The sequence below is a fragment of a genome, unplaced genomic scaffold (genome assembly GCF_019419815.1).
Source record: "Pyrus x bretschneideri cultivar Hongxiangsu unplaced genomic scaffold, Pyrus_bretschneideri_v1 Contig29, whole genome shotgun sequence".
Classification (NCBI taxonomy): Eukaryota; Viridiplantae; Streptophyta; class Magnoliopsida; order Rosales; family Rosaceae; genus Pyrus; species Pyrus x bretschneideri.
Window position 1 is genome coordinate 2,360,508 of NW_025999601.1, and position 23,492 is coordinate 2,383,999.

At 37.7% G+C, this 23,492-nt stretch overlaps 1 protein-coding gene across 1 annotated transcript; it reads right to left on the reverse strand.

Annotated features, from left to right (window-relative positions):
• Window positions 1-9,110: 9,110 nt before the first annotated feature.
• LOC103947677 (helicase protein MOM1) lies at window positions 9,111-15,977 on the reverse strand. Its single transcript, XM_009358607.3, is given in 10 exon segments — window positions 9,111-10,026; window positions 10,602-10,827; window positions 10,925-11,503; window positions 11,836-11,993; window positions 11,996-13,673; window positions 14,169-14,273; window positions 14,411-14,655; window positions 14,799-15,090; window positions 15,343-15,371; window positions 15,470-15,977. Coding segments are annotated over 10 exon segments (4,308 nt in total). The 5' UTR covers window positions 15,753-15,977; the 3' UTR covers window positions 9,111-9,313.
• Between the last annotated feature and the right edge of the window lie 7,515 nt (window positions 15,978-23,492).

Here is a 23,492-nt window from a genome sequence, read left to right on the forward strand (position 1 = left end):
CCTGATGAGGATGACGGTCTCAATCTTAACTCTCGACCTTACTACCCCAGAAACCACCTATAATGGCGAGTCTAGTTTTTTCGACGAAAGAAGAATACACCCAACTTCGACTGTAGTGTGCTGAGTGAGACACACCCAACTTCGGCTGAGGTATATCGAAGAAAACTCTAATTCCTCAATTGGGGAATACCGAGTAAGGCATTCAAATTTGGTTAGTGCTTACCAAATGAACCCGAGGCATGTGCTTCCTAAAGCGGATTAACCATCGGGTTCTGCCTGACCTAAGCCCAAATTGGGCATGTTTCCCTTTTTACCACAGAATCATGGTTTGCAACCACTCTAGCTTACAGTATAACAACAACAATAACCCATGTTGCTTTTTTAGTTAGGTTATCTTAGCTCGTTTTTACTATTTTGGACAATAGCCCAGCAAATAAAAAAAAGTTTTAGGGCATGTAGCCCATGTCAGCCCCAAAAACTATATTTAGACCGAGACTCTCCATGCATAGTAAGGGTGAGCACTTGAACCTGAAAACCGAAACAGAAACACAAACGAAATCCAACTGCACCGAACAGTTTAGTTTTAGGGTTTCAAAACAGTTTCGGTTTGAAACCAAACTGAATGAAGAAAAAACGGTTTGGTTTCGGTTCCGGCCATCTAAAATAGAAACGAAACCGCATAACTTTATTAAATGTTAAATTCTAATTGGTTGTTTCATTGAGTCTATACATTTAGTATGGACTCAACCACATCATAACATGGCCACATAAACTCTTTCTTTTCTTTCTTTTAGTCTATACTATTTCTCATTTGCTGCTCAACTTTATTGATTCTTCATCTACTCTCTATCTCGGTCTCCGTTCTCCAAAAATTCACAAATCGCATCATTCCATTTCAGTCTTCAAACTATATTCGCGAATCAATTTGAACCTTCCTTTTCATTTTAACTCTCCACACTCTTCAGTCTAACTCCGGAAATTTGCAACCCCAAACTCTCTCTCTCTCTCTCTCTCTCTTGGTCTCCCCTTCACTTCATTCCAGCTCCTAGCCTCTAAAGTTCACAATGTTAATATGGTAAGAACTATGATTTATAACTTGTTTTATTTAAATTTACTCACATATTTGAGATTAATTTTAGTTTTAGGTTTAGGGTTGGGTTTTGAATCAAAAGGGGATTTGGTTTTTCGTTGGTTAGTCTTTAATTTTTCTTTGTTCATGAACATCAGAATGTCAGAATGTTGTTGATTGGTATTCCCATAAAATCCTAAAAATAATTGCACTTATATGTCAGGGGAATTTTATTTTTACTTGGATCAAATGTAATATGAGTGAATATATGACTACGAAATGATAAATGTGAATTGCAAAAGAATATAAAGTTAGAATATTTTTGTCCATTGATGTTGATGTTAATTGTTGATTTCAAAGTGAGACACTAATTAGTTAGCAAGATAGCATGTGTTTGCCGCTAATCAAAATGAATTAGGGGAGAGATTCTACACATCCATAAATAATTTGTACTTGCTATTAATTGTTGCTTGCTTTTAATGGTTGGTTGTTGCTTCTTGCTTGTGTATAAATAATTTCTATACATCCATTACCATATATATGTTACTGATTATTTACGTTGCTTGTTGTTGTTGATGTTAATTGTTGTTAGTTGTTGTGCTTGTTGTTAAATATTTCTTTTAACTGTTGTTAATTGTTGTTGTTGCTTACTTTCATTTTATGTTGGCTTTTTAGTTAAAACGGTCCATTAGATTTGTATAACACATCACTTTGGTTCCTGAGATTGAAAATCAATAGAAATGGTCCCTGAGATTGTCCACCATCCATTATTTTGGTCATTCCGTTATAAACTCTGTTAAATATCCCAGAGCTCTTGGCCAAAAGTTTGGGCAATTTTAAAAGCTTCATAACATAATCATTTCTTAACCAAATTCGATCCATAATATGTCAAAAAGAAGATAGGAAAGTGTAGAATAAGATTATACCTATTTGGAAGCCCAATGGTTACCAAAGATGGCCAGAAAAAAGCCTGAAATGTGACTGGCCTGCAGGAAAACTGGAAAACTCGCGCGAAAATTGCGTAAACTTTAGACCTTCATAACTTCTTCAATACTCAACAAAATCGAGTGATTCAAAAACAAAAATCATACTTCTCAATGAGATGAAGAGAATGATACCTTTCCCGATGGCTAAATTGCCGTGGTTTGACCAGAAAACGGCTCAAAAGTGGTTGTCTTGGTCTCGAGAAAGGTATCATTCTCTTCATCTCGTTGAGAAGTATGATTTTCATTTTTGAATCACTCAATTTCGTTGAGTATTGAAGAAGTTATGAATGTTTAAAGTTTATCTAGTTTCCAGCGATGTTTTCCAGTTTTCCCTCGGACCAGTCACCTTTCAGGCTTTTTTTCGGCCATCTCCAACAACCATTGGGCTTCTAAATAGATATAATCTTGTTCTACACTTTTCTATCTTCATTTTGATATATTATGGATTGAATTTAGTTAAGAAACGATTGAGTTACGAAGCTTTGAAAATTGCCCAAACTTCCAGCCAAAAGCTCCGGAACACTTAACGAAGTTTTTAACGGAATAACCAAAATAATGGATGGTGGACAATCTCAAGGACCATTTCTATTGATTTTCAATCTCAGGGACCAAAGTGATGTGTTATGCAAATCTCAGCGATCATTTTGGCTAAAAAGCCTTTTATGTTTCAGTCAAGTTTGAAGAATCCAGCAAACATAGTTGGGTTGCTCATTCTTCTACAGGTGACTCCTTTGAGAAGCCGAAGGATAAGGCAATAGAAATTGACCTAGAAAATGAAGAAAAAGTTGAAGGTGACCCAGAAAATTATGGAAATGAATCTGAAGGTGAAGAAGATGCACAAGTAAGTAACTCTGATTCAAGAAAGCGTAGTTGGGTTTGGGAGCATTTTATAACATACTATGTGACGAAAAAAGTGAAGACAATCAATGACAAAGGGGAGGAAGTTTGGGTAGATAAAAAGCTTAGGAAAGCTAAATGCAATTATTTCCCAAAAAAGAACAATGATGGTGATTGTGCAGTTGAACCAAGAGTAAATGGCACCTCAACTATGCAACACCACATTGAAAAATGTTGCAAATTTTATCAGGGGAACAAATGTAAAAAGCAAAAGTGTTAATCGGGGATAAAATTAAAGGTAACAATCTAGTCGCTATTGGCTTTTCACAAGCTAGTGTATTAGAAGCATGTGTTAAGATGGTAGTCATAGATGAGATGTCATTTACTACCGTTGATAAGATGGGGTTTCGGCTTTTTTGTGTTGTTGGTGTTCCATTGTTTAATGTGTCTTCTAGAAGAACACTTGTTAGAACTTTTCTCAACATGTATGAAGAATGGAAGACTTCTCTGAAGAAAAACTTAAGTGGGCACATAATTTGTCTCACCACCGACACTTGGACAAGCACACTAAACATTAATTATGTGGTTCTTACTGCACACTTCATTGATGAATAATGGAATATGCACATAAGGATCATAAAATTTTGTGTTATTCCTAACCACTAAGGAACCATAATTGCAAAGTTAATTGAAAATTGCTTGTTGGAATAGGGGATAGATAAAGTTATGACAATCACAGTGAACAACGCTTCCGCAAATAAAGTTGCTTTTGATCAACTTATGGCAAAAATGAATAGATGGGAAAATTCACAAGCTATTTTAGGTGGCAAGTATTTACTTGTATGATGCATCGCTCACATAACCAACATAATTGTGAGTAGGGTTCTAGAAAACGTTAGCGCTAGTCGGGCTACGGCCTTGACGGATTTAGATAAATTTTTTGTATATCTTGTAAATAAGTGCATATTGACACTTACAAAAAATTATACTTGTATGAAATTCATGGATAAAATAATAAAAGAATGATAAAATGCAAAAAGAGTATCCAACAAGTTCAAAATTTAAAAACACATTAAGCATATATGTTATATAACTATAGTGAAGAGTATTGTAGGATGACACATGTCAACAAGTTCACAATTTTAAACCACTTAGACTTAGATAGGATTTTTTATTTTATTTTTTAATTTCATTAAAAAAAAAAAAACCACCTAGCCCCACCAAGTCCTAACCTAGCCCACCTAGGCACCTCCTAGCCTGCCTAGAGCCCATCCGATTTTTTCCACCGATTTGCAAGAAAACGCATCGGCTCATCACTGCCCAGTGCCTAGGCTCTTTTTTAGAACATTGATTGTGAGTCATATGATGAAAAGGATAAATAATGGTCTTTTAGCTATACGAAATTGTGTGAGGCTTGTGAGGAGCTCTCGACAAAGATTGGAGTTTTTTAGGCAAGCCGTGAATTTGGTGAAATTGACGTGCAAAGCAACAGTTTGCCTTGATTGTCCTACTCGGTGGAATTCTACATTTGTTATGTTGGATGTTGCCTTGAAGTTTAAGAAGGTCTTTGCTACTATGGCGAAGGATGTAGAAAGTTCCTTTGTGGCTTACTTTAAGGAAGTTGAAGATGAAAAAGATGAAGATGGGGTGAGTATTGCTTGCCAAACTAATGGGAGGAAAAGGGTTGGACCACCTACAGAAGAAGATTGGTTCAAGGCGGAAGGTTTTGTTAAGTTTTTATGGATGTTCTATGAGGTGACTTTGAGGGTAAGTGCTTCTACACATCCCACGGTTCATACCGGCTTCCATGATGTCATAAAAATAAAGATCGCTATAAATAATTTGGATCCCCAAGCCAATATGCAAGTCGGTCTACCTTCAGAGCAATTATTGAAGGCAATGGCTTACGACATGAGATCAAAATATGAAAATATTTTAACTCATACCATGAATCAAACCCGCTAATTGTGATTGAACTTGTTTTAGATCCTAGGTTCAAGTTGAGGCATGTCACACAACTCTTTAAAAAGAAACTTTCTGATTTTGAGGCACAATTGAAAACTAATGAAGTAAAACATCTATTGCATGCCCTTTATGATGCATATGCCCCAAATGTTGAAGGTGGAAAACACATAAAAAAAGACCCTTCACAAGCACAACATTCTGCTTCATCTGATATGGCGTCAATGGAAGATGATCTTGTTGATGAATGGATGCATTTTGTTGAAGCAAGTGATGAGAAAGTGGTGAAAGATGAGGTGGACTCTTATTTATTGGATCATTTGGTACAAATTACAAAAGAAGAGTCCACAAAGTATTTTAACATTCTCTTATGGTGGAAGATGAATGGTACTAAGTATCCTATCTTGGCCGCCATTGCAAAAAATATTCTTGCTATTCAAGTCTCTACCGTGGCATCAAAAAGTGTTTTTAGCACCGGAGGTCGAGTAATTTCATATTCTAGGAGTTCTTTAACTCTTAAATCGGTAAAGGCCTTGATATGCATGCAAAATTGGTTAAAGGCGATAACACTATTACTTTGGAGGATGATGCACCTTCGGTTGAGCACATTGAGTTCTATGAAAGTATTGAATCGGGTAAGTATATCATGTCAAGTTAAAAAACTTTCTTAATTTTCTTTTTCAATATATTTTGTTACTTTTGTAGGCTTTTTAAAATTTATAACAACTAATGTGATTTATATTGTTTATATTTTGTATTATTTAGAGTTGGCCAAATCAACTTCAAGCCTCGCCGCTCTTACTATTAATCCACAACCACAAGGTTCAAGCCAATAAAAAGGTTCTAGTTCACAAGGATGAATGGTTTCCCATCTATTGGTTTTAAATTTACAACGTGCAAGGCCTTCCCAAGTATCGGCTGCCCAAGCCCGTTCACAAGTTCAAAGACCTCCTAAACCTTCGGCTAGTAAGTGTGCAAAAAGAAATGGAAAGGCAAAGGTTTGAAACTTGAATGATGCAAAGTAAGTTGAAACACCAAAACTTTTTTATTGAATTAGATGAACAGTTTATTTTTTGGGTTGTACTAATGTCATAACGCATTTTGATGTTGAATTTTGTTTGAAGTTTGAACTTTAATTTTAAATAATAAACTTAACAATTCAATTGGGTTGTACTAAAGTAGCACCATAGGGCATTTTGGTTTTTAATGTTGAACTTTATTCCAAGTTAAATTTTAATATTGTCATCAAGTTGAATTATTCTGTTGTGGTCCTTGTAGATGTGAATTCTGTTGTCACTGACTCGCTGCCTAGGGAAGCATAGTTGAGTGTAATAATGTATGTTGTATGCATGACTGATTGTAATTGAAGCCATGCTTGATTGAATTTTAGTATTGTATGCAGGCTTCAACAATGCAGTAATAGAAGACATGCAATTGTTTTAATGAATCTAGGGGTATTCAATTCAATTAGGATTTTAAAGAAGTTTATAACATTTCAAGTCTCACCTCTTCCCATGAGATTTCGAGGGAATTAAATCAAAATTTTATATGGAATCTCTACAAATCAATTAAACTCCATAAAAATTCATAGATTTATAAATCCATTAAATCTCTCAAATTCTCAATTGAATAAACCCCCCTAAGTCTTCACAAATCTCACTAGTCCCCTGAGATTTCAAGGGAATTGAATTAAAATTTTATATGGAATCTCTACAAATCAATTAAACTCCATCAAAATCCATGAGTTTAGAAGGTTCTAGTCGAACCTTGGCTAGTATGTTCAGTACTCTCTAACTGAAGTTGGATGAGCATATTCAATAGGCATTTGTCGAAGCAGAACATATCATTCGGCACATCCCTAACGTAGCAGCGCATGCCTTTCAGTAGGCTCTAGCTGAAATTGGGTCACACCATTTGGTAGACACCATCTGAAGTTGGGTCTATATAGTTAGGTACCTTTCAACCGAGTCACTGGGGTACTTCTCTCACTATTGTGATTTTCAACGAGTAACGTGGTACTAAGCAAATATGAGAATTTGATAAACTTTCGCTACATTGTTGCTTCATGAGTAAGTTAGAGACATTGAAGGAAGAGAAAAATCTTCTTCACTAAAAATTCAATCAGATTCTATAAACTTCATAATTGTACCTATTCATGAATGCAAGATCATCTCTAATAATTAAAAGGTCAGTAGAGAAAGTCAATGAGCCATAGAATCCTCTTAACAAGGTACCTCCGTTTTTTATGCTTCAAGCATAAGTTTTTTAATGCACAGCATGGCGGTGGCTTATTTAGCTCTTCCACGCCATTGTTGGCTTCAGTGGATTCTCAACTTCTTGATAGTCAAGTAGAGCTTCACGTCTTGTACCCACATAAGTAGTTTATGTCCGAAATATCCAAATCAATGGAATCAAACTTGTTACAGTTCGACAATCCACTGAATGGAGAGAACAAGATTGTGATTTGTGTTATGAGAAATAAACATGGATAAGCATCAAAGTTAGAACATCCGGGTTCTAAGACATGATTTGGTCTAAACGGATTAATTATAGAGAACTTTGGGTTTCAACATTTGTGGTGAATGTTAGAAAACTTTTGGTTTCTATGACACTTTTCCAAAATTGTGGGTCAAATTAAAAGTATGGACTTCAAGTTCACTGTACCTGCATTCTTAATGGCAATACAATATTACAAATATTATATATTATGCAATTCAATTGAAAAAAAAAAATAAACAGTAAAATTGCAAACATATAATCCCAACTAAAGTCATTTAATTAATCAAGTAGATACTTTTGGAACCTATGTATTAGGGGTGGGCATGGTTTGGTTTGGTGCGGTTTTGAGTGAAACTAAAATCAAAACCGCAAGTTTTTGCGGTTTGGTTCGGTGCGATTTTGAGGCTAAAACCGAAATGAAACCAAACCATTTGGTTTGGTTTGGTTTGGTTTTAAAAGATTTTTAAAATCAATTCTTAATTGAATACACTTAAAATGTTATAAACTTCTTTAAAAATCTTAATTGAGTACACCTGATTTCTAAGAATTTTAATAAACTATCTAAAATTCATTTTTCCGACCTAGTAGTTGTTGTCATTTGGGTTATTTTAATCTTTTTAACACTAAACTAACCCATTAAAACTTATATTTCCAAAAGAAATATACCCATGCCAATGAAAACGTACTCATGCCAAAAGAACACGTACCAACGTCAAATGAAAGCATATTTATATTGAATAAAATGTACAACGCCAAATGACACGTACCAACGTCAAATGAAACGTACCAATATCAAATGAAAATGTATTTATGTTGAGTAAAACATACACAGGCCAAATGAAAACGTACCAACGTCAAATAAAACGTATTAAACGTCAAATGAAAATGTATTTATGCTGAATAAAACGTACACCCGCCAAATGTAAACATTTCATGCCGAAGTGTATCAGTTACAAAAATTGTTTTTTTTAGTAAATATTTTATCGTTCGGGTATTTGGTGAATTATTATTTTCTAAAAATTCTTTAACTTCTAGATAATGATAGAGAATAACTTTTCTTTTCATAAATAAGTATGGAAACACATGTGATCCTAAACTTCTAAAAGAAGCAAGTGACCCTTTACAACAGTGATGAAAAAGTGTTGAGCCCTTGCATGACAACGTTGGCTTGACAAAAAAATAAAAAAGTTCTAAAAGAAAAAATTAATAATGATAAGAGGATACTGCAATTAGTGATGAATAAACACATAGAACTCTTTCTTAGTAAAATATGAAATGAGTAAATACATAAATAAAAAAATGTCACTTTACTAAAAAAATACGCGGCCAATTTTTAAATTTTAAATTTATTTATTTTTATTTTGAAATACGTGAATGATATGTATATTATTAAGAAAATATTAAATGTGAAATATACATAGGTAGTGTATTATACATTGAACTTTAAAAAAAACGTGAAATTTAACAAATCATTGAGACATTTACAAAAATATTTTAGACCAAAACATACAAACGTGTATAATACAAGCGAATTTAAAAGCCATGAGACGGTTGGCAATTGATACATCTCTTTTAAGCGACCGGCGACCGCCCTAGGTGCCTCCGGCGGCGTTGATAGCCTACTTCCATAGCAAAACTGAAGATGGCCTAATAGCCTACAATTTAGCCACCACCATGTTCAATTTGGCCACCAAGTATAATTTTTGACAAACCAACTGGAACGCGTCGAAGCTCAGGCAAAAGATAAGAGTACAAACTACATAATTTATATTTTAAACTACATTCATTAGATCAGAAGGCATTTGATAATGTGCATATACAAACTCCTAGCAGCTAGGTAACTGTTAGAACTTCTAGCTGTGCTAATACCATGTCGCAGCCTCGCGCCATGCCCAGTAGCAACAAGGACACATGGTGAAACTACGTTAATTAGAACCGGGAACCTGTATCCTGTAACTGATTAGTCATCGTCCGATAAACAAACTACATCTGTGCGTCCAGCAGTATGTACTTGGTTGAAACAATTTCCGATGGTAGGAGCAGGACTCGAAAGGTGCAATTGGTCACGGTTTAAACCCAAATTCGGCAATGAGGGAAAAATACCAGGTGGGTTAGCACCAGATTGGCTGTTCATTAGTAACTCCAACGCGGATATATTACAACGAAGACCGGACAATCCTCCTGCAGTTTCAGGATGGTGAGCCCTATTATAAGGAAGAGATTGTTGTGTGGGGGTTGGAAGTCGTGGCACATGAGGAAGTGACTGGGACATTGCAGGAGAGTTGCTATGTGACTGCCAATTTGACATGGATGTTGAGGGTCTAAAAGGTTGGAGATGTGGAGCTGGGGCACGAATATCACCTCCACCTCGGGGGATTCCAGTGGAAGCGAAGGAACCAATGTGAGGCGGTCTTGCTGGAATGCTGGGATATTGAGCAGGCAAAAATGGAAGAGTCTGTGTAGGTGGAACTGTACAATGCGGATTGGTTGCAGGTGCAGGTGCAGGTGCAGGTGCAGGTGGGGTTGCCTGGAGGCTGCGTGTGAGTGCAATTGAAGTCGCCAGGCTAGCTGCAGGAGGGCTTGCCAAAGATGAACCGGCAACTGTAGAACTTCTTTGTGCATTTTGCTGCATAGAGAGCTGGTGCAGCTGCTGGACGAAATTGGAATTGCCATCTGCCAGGGGAATAAAGGCGAGGAGCATAAGAGCAATGCAGAAAAGTAATTGATATATAGAATAAAGCGTGTATTGATTCATGGACTGCATGATCCTTCATGGCATACAAGCGGATCAAGACATGTACATGTTTAAAATTTATAACATGCAAGAGGTTCAGATTACCTATATTTCAAATTCCACTTAAAGCTATAATTAAAATTCAGATTCCAAAAATAAAGCCTAAAGGGGGTGGTTAGCATTCTATTAGGTTTAGCAGTAGCCTGTACGAACACTGTTGGTAGTCATATACCTTCTACTTACCATCCCCTTCTCCTATTTGCCTATGCAAGTCTAACGATAACTTTTTCTGAACACTTTGCAGATTTACATAAAACCTACACACTTTATAATTAGACGAAGCTAATGTATTATGTAATTTGCAAAATGAAACAAAAAGCTAAAGAAACGCCCAATGATGATTCTTGGTCTTCCACGAGAAAAATACCATCCAAACCACACCTCTGGTATATGAAAAAAATGAAAGAGAGAAAATAAATAACAACTCAAAAGGTATGATGCAGAAATTTCAAACCTTTCTGCACTCCAGATGCACTCGATGCCCTAATAAGATCCATGTATTTACAGAAAGCCCAGGAGAGAATCTTATTCCTTATAACCTGGTCACGGATTGCATCCTGTTCTTTCTTTTTACTGTGAAATTCAGCTTCAGTCTCCAGTAATCTAATTTCATACTTGCGACGAATTTCAGTAGTAGCCTCCTCTATCTCCTTTTCACAATCAGATTTCAGGCGCTGCTTCTGTTAAAAAAAAAAAAAAAAAAAAAGGTCTTTCAGAAAAATATTTTGTTTAATAGGGAAAAAAAAATTACAAAAAGATAATAACTTCGAAACCGACCATATCTTCATGAGACTTATGGTTTTGGTCTGTCTCTTTGTTCAATCTTTCTAACTCGTACTGAAGAGGGTCAGAGGATGAGGTCAGAGGCATCCCATATGCCATATGAGGTGCAGCATGTATAGGATGAGTATTAAATGCATAAGTAGCAGATGTAGCCCATGTGTCTGGCAAAAGCTGTCCAAATCCACTAGTAGGGATATTAACAGACCGATGCAATGTCAGAGGCTGCAAAAAAGTTTGATCTGAAAGATCAAGTAAGTTCGTAGCATTTTCATATGAACCCTGAGCAGTTTGGTCAATGGCATGATCTTCAATACTTGGCTGAATTTCTATTCCACCAACTGAAGATAACTCAAGAGGATTACAATCAGGTGTATTAGAGTATGGTGGCTGTGGCACTTGTACCACAGGCTCATTGTCCACAGCAAGATCAGAATGAACATATGCTACTGTTGCAACTGATTGGGATACTGGAATTTCAACTGGTTGGGCAGTATTCTGCATTTCTCTAGCTTGTGCATCTCCACATTGAACTTCTCTCAATGTGGCTAACAGAGTACCTTTGTCTTGGTGTGCCTGGACAGGTTACAAATGTGTCAGTAAAAGCCAAACCACTTACTCTTTTTTGTCTTTATTTCATTTATTAGAATCAACTTTATTAACAAGCTTGAATACCATGTCCTCATAAAAACCAAGACAAAACTCACAGAATAATGAACAAAGTTCTTTTGTATAGATTTACAAAACCCATATAAATCTCAGAGATTTAACCTCATAATTCTCTGGATAGTATAAAAAAGTAGTGCAGACAATGTTCCCATACAAAGCACAATGTCATTTTGCAGCAAGAGAATAATGATCAAAACAAGGTGAATAGCGTACAGTGAGAATATCTAACAATTTTATACCTGATGTAGTGCCACTGAACAGGCATCCACAACGGCTGTCACAAGCTCCACTGCTGGTGAGTTTACCAGGGTATTTTTCCCAGAAGAGATTTCATTTGCTGCAATATCCACTCCATTCTGTTGGTTGACCCTAGTTGCACAATCAGATGCCACAGCGTTCAATTCACTGTTCTCCTTTTCTGTGGAATTTCAGGGTTTTGTTCAACAAATGAAGGTGAATCCAGAGACTCAAGATTATGCAAACCATGACTTGAAATGACAGTATCATGTTTTGTGGTTTTTTCAGGGGTTTGTCCTTCAGATGAAGCTGGACCCACAGAGACAAGATTCCCCAGGTCATCCCTTGGAGAGACAGTCTCAAGAACTTCTGAACCAACCGCTTTATCAGGAATATTTACTGTCACTGCCCGGAATTCTTCTTCAGATGAAGGTGGGCTCATAGACACAACATATTGCAAATCAGGACTTAAACTAACAGACTCATGTTCTGTTATGTTTTCATAGATTTGTTCTTCAGATGAACGTAGATCCACTGACACAAGGTTCTGTAGACCATCATTCAAACTGACAGGCTCAAGGACACCCAGCTCTACATCTTTAGGTGGCACGGTTACTGTCACTACGCGGGTTCGTTCTTCAGATGAAGGAGAGCTCAGAGACTCAAGATTATGCAAACCATTACTTGAATTAACAATCCCATGTTTTGAGGCTTTTTCAGGGATTTGTTGTTCAGATGAAGGTGGATTGACAAAGGCTAAATCCTTCAAGACATCATTTGAACTGACAGTCTCACACCATCCCAAATCGACCACTTTATCTGAACTGGTTACCGTCACTGCATGGATTTGTTCTTCAGATGAAGGTGGGCTTGTAGAAACAACTTTATGCAAACCATTACTTGAACTGACAGTCTTGTGCAATCCTGTTGGAGTCGTCACTTTTCTAATGGGACCACTACATGCTACAGCTTCATCAGAATTCCCTTCTGGAGTTCCAGACAGTCCTATCACTCCCCTTGTCATGCTCGGCACAATCTTATCAAGATCATGCTCTCTTAGAGAGGCAAAATCATCCAGATCTTTGTTAACTCTAATTTGTTCACTTGTCTGTGAGCATTCCAACTCAGGCTCAGGTTTATTTGAAGATGATCTATTTGGCATTTTGAGCCGTGCCCAGGATCCCACTTTCTGTAACAATTGTTTCTGCTTATCCATCAACTTATACAATGCTTCCTGCTGCAGTGCCTCAAGACGCTCAAGATCTATGTCCACACGTTGTTGATGTTCTTCAATTTCCTTTTCCAACTTCTTGAGCTTATCTGATCTCATTGAAGTATTAATCTGGAAACAAGATTGAATAACGGCCAACTCTGTTTTGTTCTCTCTTTCTAGACACCCCTTTTCTTCCTCGTAATTTTTCCAAAACTCAATTTTCTCTTTTTTATGCTTCTCAGTAAGTTTTGTCATCTTCTTCTTGAACTTTTTACGAATTCCTTTGATACTTTTTGAAACATCTTTGTGTGCTACATATTCTGGATTCACAGTCAAGTCTTTGACCTCTGATTGGACCTTCTGCAAGTTAGAAATCGTTGATTGTGTACCCTTTGCATTTAAATGGTGCTTCAGAGCACCTTTACCTGATAACTTAGCGAACTTTAGAGACTCTGCATCCTTAAAAGTCCCTGTATGTAGTAAAAAGGTTGTCTTCAAACACTGCAGCATTGAATAAAAAGAGTATGCCTCGTCCTTTGTGCAAGTAAAGTTAAGGTGCTGCTTTGCAAGCAAAAGTGATTCTTTGTGGTTGACTTTTTGCTTGAGAAATGAAGCTGCAGCCCAACACTGGATTTATAGATATCAATAAGTCAGTTAAGAAAAGAAAAAAAATAGTTAAAGTGGCATTTTGAACACAAACATGCATGCAGAAGCCAAAGACAATAAAAAATTAAGGGTTGAGCGTTTACCATGCAGATGCAACCAATTTTGCAACAAAACTATAGACATGATGGATTTTAATGCTATCATTTATCACAGTTATTTTAAGCCAAAATCAAAGCATTGCTATTTTATCTTCAGTGAAAACACATCAGAGTAAGGGAAACCAGGAAGACAGAGCAAAATCCAACCATACAGGATCTTTCATGACCATATCAGTAAAAATCAATACCAGAATGAAATATGAGTGTTGCAGCAAGTAACATAAAAGAAAGCATGCATCTAAGAAATTTCCAGTTCAGCATGCCAATAACAAAAAGAATTGCACTTTGCTTAAGAGCACCCAAAAAAAAGGCCAAAAGACTGAAACACAAGTGCATGAAGGATGAAGACAATTCTAACCAGAGATATCTGAAATGCCTGCAGTATTGTTGCTGGTTTTGTATCTACTCTGTGATTACTCATTACATATTCAAGAAGCATTCTGACCGTATCCTTCAGATCTTCCTGCATTTTACTGAGAAGTTAATGGAATGGAGAACTGTATTTTACTGAGAAGTTAATGGAATATTGAGTAAAGAAAAGCCACACAGAAGAACACAAATAGAAAGTAAATGTCAGAATAGAGAAAATCAAATTCATACAGAAAGTTGTAGGATTTCACATAATTTTGACATCCGTGGCTTCAAAAGCAGATGGAGACTCTTCTGGCCATCACACAATTTTCTTCTCTCCTCAGATTCAAACAGGTTACTCTCCGGTTTTTCTAATCCATTTTTATCCACATTATGAGAAGTAGAGGCACAATTTTCATCCGTTACTGTATTTTCACAACCAGTTGTCCTGGTAGAAGAATCAGGCACAATATCTGCTGGAGTTACAGAAGCTCCTGCAATATTAGAGATGCTTTCAGAAGCAAAAAGTGGTAACTCAGAAATCGACAACCTAACCCTAACATTCCACTAAGCCATAACTCTTGGGAAAATAAAAACCATGAAAAAATGAAATTACTTTACAACATCAGCCATTTACCTTTCTTACATCCAGGACTTGATTTTCCCTCTGATCCTGGTTTTAGATGGGGTGAATCATCATTTCTATTTACAACTGTCCTGCGCTTTTTCACAACTTTACCACTTTCAACTTGCTGTATCGCTGACAACACATCAAGCTGTTGTTCCCTTTTCCGTTTCCCCTGAGACAAACCGGAACAAGATGTCCACTGTTTGTACTCTCCCTCCACCACCTTTTTCTGAAACCTAAGGTGTTGCTCTTCATCCTTAGGCTGACTTTCCCGCTTTCCGCTACACAACACCTTCAACAACTAACAAAAGTTTCATAATGAAAACAACAAAAAAATTTAAGTACAACAAACACGAAAAAGGCCGGTAAGCAAATTCCGTCCCTCCAACTACACACCAACAGACTACCACAAAACTAAAGCCGGTAAGCAAATTTTGTCCCTTCAACTACACACCAACAGCCTATCACAAAACTAAACCAATTCAATGGTTGATGAAAATCATTTGGGTTAATCTAAAAGCAGACAAAATCACAACTTAGCGCATGATAATACCTTTTCGCAATTGCCTTTGCTTTCATTTACTGCAAAACAACCACAAATAACAATAAAAACAGATACATTATTATAAGAAAATCACAATTAGGGCCAAAACTAGAAACGAGAGAAACCGGCCAGTTACCTGCTGCATTATCCTTCTTTCCATTTTTCAGAAACATTGCCTTGTAACTTTTATAATCCAGTATCTTCTTTCCCACTACATTCTGCTTCTGGCTCTTCCCTACTTCCCTATTCCGCAGCTCCATTAACGACGACGCCGAGCTTTTACCGTCAGACAATTTCGAACCAGACGAAGTCGACGAGTGGTTCTTCGCCCTCGACGACCGCCGCAGCGGGCTCTGCGTCGACTTCTTCATCTCAAATCTCTCGGATTTCCTCTTCGCTGGCGGAGGAGTCTTCGCCATTTTAGTTTTGCAACCCAAATTTCCGCAAACGTTAGCAACGCGGAAGAATTTGGCGCCCAATTTCAATTTTCCGGCAGTAATCGGAGAATGCTAGGGTTTCTACTTTCGAATTTCCAGCGAGAAAGTGAGATATTTATCGGGAAAATTCGAGGGATGGGAAACAAAAAGGGGAGGCGGCCCGGTTGGTTTTCTGCTTTTTTGATTTTTTTGGTGACAGAATTAATCATTCATAGAGGGAGTGTGAGAGCGTGAGAGTGTGCCGTACAGACTGGCAGACTCCCAGTGCCAGTTGTCTTAACTTGGAGAGGACGAAACCGTAATTTAAATTTTTGTCCTTTCACCCTTTTGCCCCGTCGGATTTAACCAAACAAAATTGGGCTGAAAAGCAAAAGAGGACACAATTGCCTTTTAAATGGTCAAAAGTCCAATTGGCACAATGTACGATGAATGATGTACTATTTGTGTTCATTCATTGTATATTGTGTGATCAATTTTCATCATGTACTTGTAGACATCGAAATTTCAGTGAAATAAATGTTAACCAAGGTATTAAAATTACAACATTTATTTATTTCACCAACATCACACACTCATTTCACCTACAACTTCGATTTACTTCACCAACCTCACACTTTTACTTCACCTACCAACTCCATTTACTTCACCAACCTCACACACTTACTTCACCTACCAACTTCATTTACTTCACCTACAACATCCACTTACTTCACCCACCAACTCCATTTACTTCACCAACCTCACACACTTACTTCACCTACCAACTCCATTTACTTCACCTACAACATCCACTTACTTCACCCACCAACTCCATTTACTTCACCAACCTCACACACTTACTTCACCTACAACATCCACTCACTTCACCAAAAAAATGGATGGTGGTGATTCACTCTCAAAACCTATAAATAGGCTTCTCCATCAAGAGGAAGGAATACCAATTCACCAATACATTTCTCTACTCCCAAAATGGAAGAAAATACTCCCCACCAAAACACCAATTCACAAATACATTTCTCTACTCCCAAAATGGAAGAGAATACTCCCCACACATCCAAAAAAAAACCTTGAAGCCTTAAAGTTCTAAAGCTCTCAAGAAAATCCCGAAGGATGAAGAAAGCACTCCTCGTTCTTCGTCAAATCCTCCTTCAAGATCAAGCCCCAACGGCCCTTGAAGAACTCCCACCAACTCAAGATCAAGCCCCGACGGCCCCTTGAAGAAAGTGTTCATCATTCATCATCCGTTCATCCTAAGATCAAGCCCCAACGGCCCTTTGGATCAACAACCTCAACAAACCTACACACCAAAACCTTGAAGCCTTAAAGTTCTAAAGCTCTCAAGAAAATCCCGAAGGATCAATAAAGCACTCTTCGTTCTTCGTCAAATCCTCCTTCAAGATCAAGCCCCAACGACCCTTGAAGAACTCCCACCAACTCAAGATCAAGCCCCGACGGCCCTTGAAGAAAGTGTTCATCGTTCATCATCCATTCATCCTAAGATCAAGCCCCAACGGCCCTTTGGATCAACAACCTCAACAAATCCACACATCCAATCGTTCTTCAAGATTAAGCCCAAAAGCCCTTGAAGATCCACTCATCCATCAACCTTCAAGATCAAGCCCAAAAGCCCTTGAAGAAATCCACACAACCATTATTCAAGATCAAGCCCCGACGGCCCTTGAAGAAAGTGTTCATCATTCATCATCCGTTCATCCTAAGATCAAGCCCCAACGGCCCTTTGGATCAACAACCTCAACAAACCCACACACACCAAAACCTTGAAGCCTTAAAGTTCTAAAGCTCTCAAGAAAATCCCGAAGGATGAAGAAAGCACTATTCGTTCTTCGTCAAATCCTCCTTCAAGATCAAGCCCCAACGGTCCTTGAAGAACTCCCACCAACTCAAGATCAAGCCCTGACGGCCCCTTGAAGAAAGTGTTCATCATTCATCGTCCGTTCATCCTAAGATCAAGCCCCAACGGCCCTTTGGATCAACAACCTCAACAAACACACACCAAAACCTTGAAGCCTTAAAGTTCTAAAGCTCTCAAGAAAATCCCGAAGGATCAAGAAAGCACTCTTCGTTCTTCGTCAAATCCTCCTTCAAGATCAAGCCCCAACGGCCCTTGAAAAACTTCCACCAACTCAAGATCAAGCCTCGACGGCCCTTGAAGAAAGTGTTCATCGTTCATCATCCGTTCATCCTAAGATCAAGCTCCAACGGCCCTTTGGATCAACAACATCAACAAATAGACACACCAAAACCTTGAAGCCTTAAAGTTCTAAAGCTCTCAAGAAAATCCCGAAGGATTAAGAAAGCACTCTTCGTTCTTCGTCAAATCCTCCTTCAAGATCAAGCCCCAATGGCCCTTGAAGAACTTCCACCAACTCAAGATCAAGCCTCGACGGCCCTTGAAGAAAGTGTTCATCATTCATCATCCGTTCATCCTAAGATCAAGCCCCAACGGCCCTTTGGATCAACAACCTCAACAAATCCACACATCCAATCGTTCTTCAAGATTAAGCCCAAAAGCCCTTGAAGATCCGCTCATCCATCAACCTTCAAGATCAAGCCCAAAAGCCCTTCAAGAAATACACACAACCATTATTCAAGATCAAGCCCCGACAGCCCTTGAAGAAAGTGTTCATCATTCATCATCCGTTCATCCTAAGATCAAGCCCCAACGGCCCTTTGGATCAACAACCTCAACAAACCCATACACTCATTCTTCAAGATCAAGCCCAACGCCCCTTAAGGATCCATTCATCAACTGTTCATCCTAAGATCAAGCTCTAACGACCCTTTGGATTAACAACCTCAACAAACTCATACACCCATTCTTCAAGATCAAGCCCAACGCCCCTTGAATATCCATTCATCAACTGTTCATCCTTCAAGATCAAGCCCTAACGGCTCTTGAAGAACTCCCACGAACTCAAGATCAAGCCCCGACAGCCCTTGAAGAAAGTGTTCATCGTTCATCCTAAGATCAAGCCCCAACGGCCCTTTGGATCAACAACACAAACAAATCCACACATCTATTCTTCAAGATCAAGCCCAAAAGCCCTTGAAGAAAACCAACTGTTCATTCAAGATCAAGCCTCGACGGCCCTTGAAGAAAACCAACCGTTCTTCAAGATCAAGCCCAAAAGCCCTTGAAGATCCGCTCATCCATCAACATTCAAGATCAAGCCCCGAAGGCCCTTGAAGAAACTTCCATCAACCTTCAAGATCAAAGCCACGAAGGCCCTTGAAGAAACTTACAACTGTTCATCCAAGATCAAGCCTCGATGGCCCTTGGATCAACAAATCTACATCTTACGGAGATTGAATCAGATGACCAAATTTAAGAGATCGTAACCCAAAAAATCATTAACACAAAAATATTACTTTGTGCACGTATTCTTGTTTCTTGTTTCAGGAATTTTTCGTGTTCACAGTACTGTTTATGTTTAATTTTAAATAATAAAATTTAAAATAATTTATGTTCGCACGATGTATGATGAACGAACAAAATACGTGGATTCGCAGAATCCTCACAAAGAAGATCCTTATTAGCATGGAAGAATTGGCTATTATTGTACAATTTTGTTCTAATAGAGTAATATTATATGTACGTTTCTCATCGCATGACATTTTGAATGTTAAATTGGGATGTTGTGTGACTGTGAACCATTTTGTTTAGGTTGTTTTTCTAATGCACAATAGGGTGTAGTCGGGTTGTGTTTATCTCTTGTCGTGTTCATGTAACAACGCATATTGACCAACACGTATATCGATTAAATGGTAATACTATAATAATACAAAATAAATTCATATTATTAAATAAGAATGTTACGTTATTGTGGCGGTTTGCTCTCCCAAATTCCCAATGCACATTAGGGTGTAGTCGTTCATCTGTTGTCGCGTTTATGACGTCACACATATTGACCAACACATAAATCGAGTAAATAAAATACTATAATAGTATAAAATAAATTCATATTATTAAATCAGGATGTTATGATACTGTGACAGGCTGCTTTCCCAAATTTCCAATGCACATTAAGGTGTAGCTAGGTTGTGTTCATCTCTTATCATGTTTATGTCGTCACACATATTGACCAAACATGTATATCAATTAAATAATAATACTATAATAATACAAAGATTCATACTATTAAATTATGGCCATTTTGTGACTGTGATAGATTGTTTTCCCAACACACAATAGGGTGTAGCCGAGTTGTGTTCAATTACCTATTTATATGTATTATTGTGTTCATGTCGTCACAACCCATATCATTGATTTTTTATTCAAAACTATGTAGCGATGAATGATACAAGAAATAAATAGCTTAGATTGAAAATAAAAGATTTAAACAGTGGTGAAAATTAAATATTGAAAAAATTATCATTTTATTTACACATATTATATAAAATAGTGTTGACAATTTTCTAGTTGTGTCGATTATATGCAGGTCAGAACTTATATCTGTAAGAGTTTTAAGTCGTTTTAATACATGTTTACAAAAGTTAAGCAAATAGCATTTTCAAAGGAGATGTCAAACATAATATGTCAAAATTTTACTTAATCGTTGATGTGGCCAATTGAGTATAGATTTTAAATCTTTTTCTCTCTTTTTTTTTTTTTTTGGCTAGATTTTTAGATCTTCTTCATTTTCAATAGATGTGTAATATTTTGGGCCACATAGTTACACTAACTATTAAAAAATAATTACAATTGATCTTAATTTTCATTTTATTCGTTGTCAATGAGACCAGTGTATTTAAAAATTAAATTAAAGGCATGTGACTCTATCTTTATTTGTTGCTAAAAAAGATAGCTAGAAAGTAATGAGTCAAATAACTTAGCTGCAATATCATATATGACATCTCTCTTGGAAGACACCTTGATATCTTTTAGTCATAATTAGCATGTTTGACATCTCTTTTATAGATAGTCTAAAACGCTTAAATAAGTGTGACGTGGCTCACATGCTTTGCATCTACCGCACACAATAATCGACTGATTTTAAACTCTGCTCATGTTTGTAAATTACTCAACAAAATCCATTCACTTATTTCTCAACATGAGCAGAGTTTAAAATCAGTCGATTATTGTGTGCGGCAGGTGCAAAGCCTTACTCAACAAAATCCATTCACTTATTTCTCAAAATGAAACATGGAAATACCAAAAAAAAAAAAAAAAAAAAAAAAGAAGGACATAGGGAGAGTGGAGAGGATAGTGCAAAGGGTATTTTTGAAAATATGACACTTGATTTAGTCTTCATTTTTCTTCCATTGATAAGGTAAATTCTTGGTTATTGTGCAATCTTGTAGATTGAAAAGGAAGACTGAAAATACAAAGTGGAGTAGAATTCTTTCCCTTCGTATTACCATCATCTACTCTCTCTTTCTCTCACACTTTTTTTTTCTCTATGTAAATAATTCAAAATAAAATGTTGGCGTGTGTAACAACCCATCTCGATTTTTATTTACGGATTTTGGAACGACGGGGTAGTTTGGTAATTTTGGTGGGGTTGATAGATATTTTAAATTGTTGTTTTTGGGTCTTGTTTTGTGTGCGCAAGTGGGGCCCACCCTTGGTTTTGTTCCCCTGGCCCAAACACTTCATCTTTCTCTTATTTGTTCCCTCACTTTTTCTCTTTCTCTTAACTCCCCTGAGCTATCTCTTAGCTCTCATACCTCTCGGTGCACCGTTGCACCACCACCATAGCCCACCTCACCGGCGAGCCTTACCACTGTCACACCAGTTTGTCATGCTTCTTTCCTTGAGACTTGAACTGGAACTAACCCTCGGACGTCTCTCGCATGCTCTCTCTATGTACGGCGAGGTTCGACGGCCTTCGAGCCGATTTCTAGCCAACTTCGGCCACTACTAGGGAAACCAAAGGTATAATCCTAATCTACACTTGGTTGTCTTCAATTTGGTGGGTAGATCGTATGTTAGGGTTGAAAATCAAAGTTGATCGGAGTTTAGGAAGCTCCAGCTTCCTTTTCCGTGAGAACCGGTCTGAAAACCAGGTCGACCCAACCCGGTAGCCCTAAACCCAGATCCACAACCCTAGCCGGCCCAACGTTCTTAGGCCATAGAACCAGGCCTAAACACTAAGCCTAATCTATAATTATGACCCATTAAACCCAGCCCAGTTACAAGCCCAAACCCAAGGAAAACAGGCCCAACCCAGTTGTCTTAACCCAAAACCTTAGCCAGCAAGTGGGTAGCGCGTAAGCCTACGAATGGGCGCTTATCTTGGCCGGCGCATGGAGCACACGCGCATCCACCGAAGGTACTATGGTCTGCCGTCATCCACGGCAGTGCCGGCAACTTTTCCGACCAACTTTCCAACTACCCAAATCGGCGCGTGAGGGCGCATGCATCGACGCGTGGGGGTACCCAAGGTCCCCCGTTATGTTTTTCGACGTCCTAAATCCGTTTATGACGTCCGTTTCCCACAATTCAACCGTTTTAGTATAGTTTTATTAATTGGTGCCTTTATGTGCTTAGGTGCAATTGTGTATGGCGTTTCCATCCTCTTTTGTTTTCATGGCTCTTCGACGGCGAAGTATTTGTGAGTGAACCCCCTTCCAAAATGAATGTTTTACTATTAGAAATGCAAACATGAATAGCATGATTTTATGACTATGTTTTATGAAACATTTATGTGTAAATCAGTTTCATGCTTTATGACACACTTTATCGACTTTACGTTCTTTGTGGTATAGATGATTGATACACACATATTAGAAATATAATGTTAATGTTTTTATGTGCTTATTTAGTAGTTATTCATACGATCTGCCTGCAGTCAAATGATATCATTATATGGCTTCGGTCGAGTGATGTAGGGCCTATAGGGTGAATGATACTGCCTACAAGCAAATGAAATCATTAATTGGCTTCAGTCGGGTGATGTAGGGCCTACGGGCGAATGATATTGCCTACAGGCGAATGATATTTATATTGGCTTCGGCCGGAAGATACTTATATTTGACTTCGGCTGGGCGTAGGTTGGTGGTTTCGGCCATAAGATATTTATATATTGCCTATGGGCAGGAGATGTAGTGCCTTCGGGCGAATTGAAGATTTATTTATATACAAGGTTCTAAAAAATGTTAGGCGCTAGTCGGGCGGCGGGCTAGCGCCTAGGCGGCTAGATAGAGTCTAGTCGGGCGTCTAGGCGGTCTAAGCGGATTTAGGTAAATTTCTTGTATATCTTGTAAGTAAGTGCATATTGACAATTACAAAAAATTATACTTGTATGAAATTCATGAATACAATAATAAATAAAAAATAATAAAATGCAAAACTAGTATCCAAAGTTCAAAATTTAAAAACACACATATATGTCATATTAGTTAAAATATTTTGAATGATTATATCTAATTTTCATAAAAATAAAAATCTCATGTGTTGTGTGAAGAGGTGCATGCATCTGCATCCTCCCCAATTTCAAAAAGCATGTGGGGTGACCCTTACCCCCCATCCCTCACATCAGTCAAGAAACCCCTTTTTCATGCCTTAAAAACCGAAACTTGTAGTCATTTTATTTCTTTTCTTTTTCTTATCCACTTCGTCATCTTTCCCACTTCTTCTTTCTTTTTCTTTCCGTTTCCCTTCTGTACATTTTCCTTTTTTTCTTGTTTCCTCTTCTTCTGACTTCCTCTTCTTCGATGGAGTTCAGAGAGAACGAGTCGCAACAACTAAGAAGGTGGTGA